Raw genomic sequence first — 4,078 nt, forward strand, 5'->3', positions numbered from 1 at the left:
GGCCAAGTTTGTTACCAACGATATCTTCTGAAAACGATTTGACATCCTTAAGCTCATCTACAAATGGCCAAGTTTGTTACCAACGACATCTTCTGAAAACGATTTGACATCCTTAAGCTCGTCTACAAATGGCCAAGTTTGTTACTAAACGATATCTTCTGAGAAACGATTTGATATCTTTAAGCTCATTTACAAATGGCCAAGTTTAACACTAACAGTCCTCCGAAAGTGTCCATTTTATTTTATGATCTTACGGACATTGTATCTTTGATGACCTCTTTCCTTTTTTTTTTACTTTCAAGAAGCTCCGTAAGTTTTCAGATAGTTGAAACCTTTTGCAAAAAAAAAGAAAGAAGCAAAAAAGAAAAAAAAAGGTACTTAATCAATCGTAAATTTTGTTATATCTATAAAAGATAATTTCACAACTTGAAATTTCATGTTTTTTACATTTCAATCATTGAACAATTAAAATTTTAAAACTTGAAAAATCAAAATTATTAATTGCAGCATTGATTTGATCAGCAATTTGTTTAAAGTTCAAGCAGAAGAACCATCTTTCCTAACATATACATATAATAATTACCGCATTGTTAAAAATTATGCAAAAAACCGGTGAACCATTATATGAGAGATTGATAAAAAATCACTGATAACAAAATCATTTCTTTGTGTAACAATAATTGCTTGAACATTGATAGTTATCATTTCAAATTTACATAATTACTAATCAATATTTTTGAAAAAATGTTTTAATACTTTTTTTTTCTTCTTCCAATACTATCTGTTACAATCTCTTTTATCTGTTTTTATCATTAATCACCAGATAATGTTGAGGAATAGCAAAATCGATTGTTTGATTTTTTTTTTATAATTTACATTATTACAAACGAGAATTCGAAATGAATAAATATTAATGTTGAAGCAGATTTTATTCAGTTTATTTCATAGAATTTATCCGAATCGGTTCATTAACTTTCTTCTGCGTAACGCTTATCAGAAGCTTTACTTAAAATAAATATCATCGATATTAAATATGAAAAAAAATCGTGCATAAAGTAACAACCAAAATGAAGTATGTACAAAATTCTTCAAAAGTATTTATAACTGATAAAAGATAAAAAGATAAAAGCACAAAGAAGTTTGAAGATTATGTTTATCTTTTTAATGATAATATTGATGAATGCTGTTATCATTTTAATCGTGATATTAGGAATTGCCCTTATCATCTTAATAAAGGAGAAAGAATTCTGTCATTATCATGAGAAAATTTTATCATAATAGCGATAAAGTGAAAAGTGACAACACTTTTTTTTTCCGGAATCTTTTTTTTCGATACTTCTATTGTTATTTCATGAATTAAAGATGTAAACTTTTCAGGAACCGGAAAAATGATACAGAACAGGTATTTTTTTCATCCATTCAATTGATTAAATTCGAAATTTGGAATTGATTTGTTGAAAGATCAATGAAACCTGTTGATTAATATCTTGCAGTATTTTATTTTCTTTGGATGAAATCATTTTAGCAATTCAATTTTTGAAATTGAATTTAATGAGAAGAATGTTTGTAGAAGAATGTAAATAAGAAGAGAGACGATATAAAAACAAAAGTGACCAATCGAAAACAGTAGAAAAAAAGCGAAAGAAAGGACTTTTTAAAAGTCATGGAAAAAAAAAGGATGAATTTTCAAGTTCATCAACAAAGTTTGTTTTGTTCAAACTTTAATCAAAATTTAATTGAAATTTTAATTGAAATCGAAAATTTGTTTCTAAATGATTATGAAATTCTTTTGGACTTTAATAAATTATTATAAATATTTAACAAAAACATTTTTTTTTTGAATGAATTTATTATTAAAGGCACAAATTGATTGATTAATGAAGCCAATCTTTCGAATCATTCATATGCAAATGTAATTAGTAGTATGAAAAAACGGTTAATTAGATAAATTAAAGAACACAAATGAGTGTGTTGGAAGAATCAGCAGTGACCAAAGAGATGGACCAATTGAAAAAAGATTTAAAAAATGGGCCAGTACGTGATCAGGTTATTTATCATTTTTATCAATGACCTAAAAAGGATTGAAATTTAAATGATAATAATTGTTTGATGGATTGATCGATTCGTTCAATTATCTTAGTTATTACAGATAGAATGGGCAAAATAATTCGGCAAAATTTTATTTTTAATCAAATTGAATGTAAATGTGACAATAATTGTAAATTGCAAAAAAAAAGTTTTGTTGTTTTCAAAATAAACAAGAAAAAACTATTTAAAATTAGCAAGTTTAGTATTGCATTAAAATTAATATTCCAATAAAAATTTCTTATTTGAAAAGATTTGTTGGCATACATTTATTGAACAAGCAAATATGCAAGTACAATAAGAGTATGACAAATATTGAATGTTTTTTTATTGTTATTATTCGATTTATTGTACAGGCAAACAAATGGAGTGATTCATTATTTGATAAAGGTGTAGCTGGATTAGAAATGGAATTCGCGAAATTAAATAAAATGGTTGAAAAAATTGGAACAAAAGGATTTGATGCAAATGCGGAACGAAATCTTAGCAAAGTAAAATTTTGTCATTTGTAATATTTTAGAATTTTTGTGTCACTATTCAATAAAAAAAATTTCGAAATATTTTTAATTTTAAAATTTTGCATATTTGTTAAAATCGAGTTAACATTCATTGCAATACGTTAATAATTTCGAGAAAAAAATTTTATTTCAAGTAAAAATTTAATGTTTAATATATTTCAGGGTATTGTATGTCAAGATAAGAATCGAGTTTTGCTAAAAAATGTTACAAATAATTACATTCATGCAAATTATATAAATACACCAAAATTCACTAAACACTTCATTTGTACGCAAGTACGTTAACTTTATCTTCACGTCTCTCACGTCAAATTATTTCCAATTCATTTTTAAACATAGCATAATTTGATTTTGACAATAAAGCTTCTTACGCGAGTTTTACGTGACCACGCAATCTCAATTTAACCATTCATTAGCAGATATCGATAAATTTTTGAATAAAACTATAAAACAACTTATTTGACTTCTTCATCACGGCAACTAGCGAAAGGAATTAAACTATTATTCGATTTATGATTAAGTTGACAATTTCATTTCTAAGTATTAAATTAATTTGATTTATTCTTTTATCCTGCTAATTATTAGAAAGAATATTTTAATACTACATGATAAATTTCCAACTGGAATAAATAAACTATTATTCGATTTATGATTAACATGAAAATTCCATTTCTAATTCTTAAATTCATTTGGTGAAGTACATCATATCCTGTTCTTCATTTTGCTAGTTATTATGGTTTTCAATATTACATGATGAATTTTTGATTGAAACAATTAAACCAAATTAAGTATGTTTAAATTTATGATTAAACCAAATTTATGACTCCATTTGTGATTAATTTAACGATTTCATTTTTAGTTATTAAATTGTTTTGATGAATAAATTTTATGATAAGTCCTGATATAACGATAAATTTGAAAAACATTAATGTCATATCAGTAGTTTATTATCATTTTCAGCGACCAATGCCAACAACCGTAGAATCATTTTATAAAATGCTTATACAGGAAGAGGCGCAATGTGTCGTGATGTTGTGCGCATTTAGTGAAATTACTGAAAAAAGTTGCTCGCCGTACTTTCCACAATCATCCACTGACAAGCCAATGAAATTTGGCTCTATCACTGTCAAATGCATTGTTGTATATTAATAATCCAATCATAATTAATAATCGAAATAATTATACAATTACAATATGTTAATTAAATAATTATATAGTTGTTTATAAATGTGTAATTTTATACATTATTAAGATTATCCCACTTCACTGCTCTTATTATTTATTATTATTATTATTATTATTATTATTATTATTATTATTATTATTATTATTATTATTATTATTATTATTATTATTATTATTATTATTATTATTATTATTATTATTATTATTATTATTATTATTATTATTATTTATTATTATTATTATTATTATTATTATTATTATTATTATTATTATTATTATTATTATTATTA

The 4,078-nt window shown here is 24.2% G+C and overlaps 1 protein-coding gene across 1 annotated transcript in view; it reads left to right on the forward strand.

The window, feature by feature from the left end:
• Nucleotides 1–1,962: 1,962 nt before the first annotated feature.
• LOAG_17729 (protein-tyrosine phosphatase) overlaps nt 1,963–4,078 on the forward strand; it is a gene marked incomplete at both ends in the record, with an annotated part of 3,275 nt that continues 1,159 nt past the window's right edge. Inside the window, 4 exons of the mRNA XM_020450391.1 lie at nt 1,963–2,046; nt 2,442–2,576; nt 2,766–2,879; nt 3,564–3,743. Coding sequence (XP_020305931.1) covers nt 1,963–2,046; nt 2,442–2,576; nt 2,766–2,879; nt 3,564–3,743 — 513 coding nt within the window. The remainder of the gene's footprint in view (nt 2,047–2,441; nt 2,577–2,765; nt 2,880–3,563; nt 3,744–4,078) is intronic.

Source organism: Loa loa (assembly GCF_000183805.2).
Source record: "Loa loa unplaced genomic scaffold supercont3.120, whole genome shotgun sequence".
In the NCBI taxonomy this organism is placed as follows: Eukaryota; Metazoa; Nematoda; class Chromadorea; order Rhabditida; family Onchocercidae; genus Loa; species Loa loa.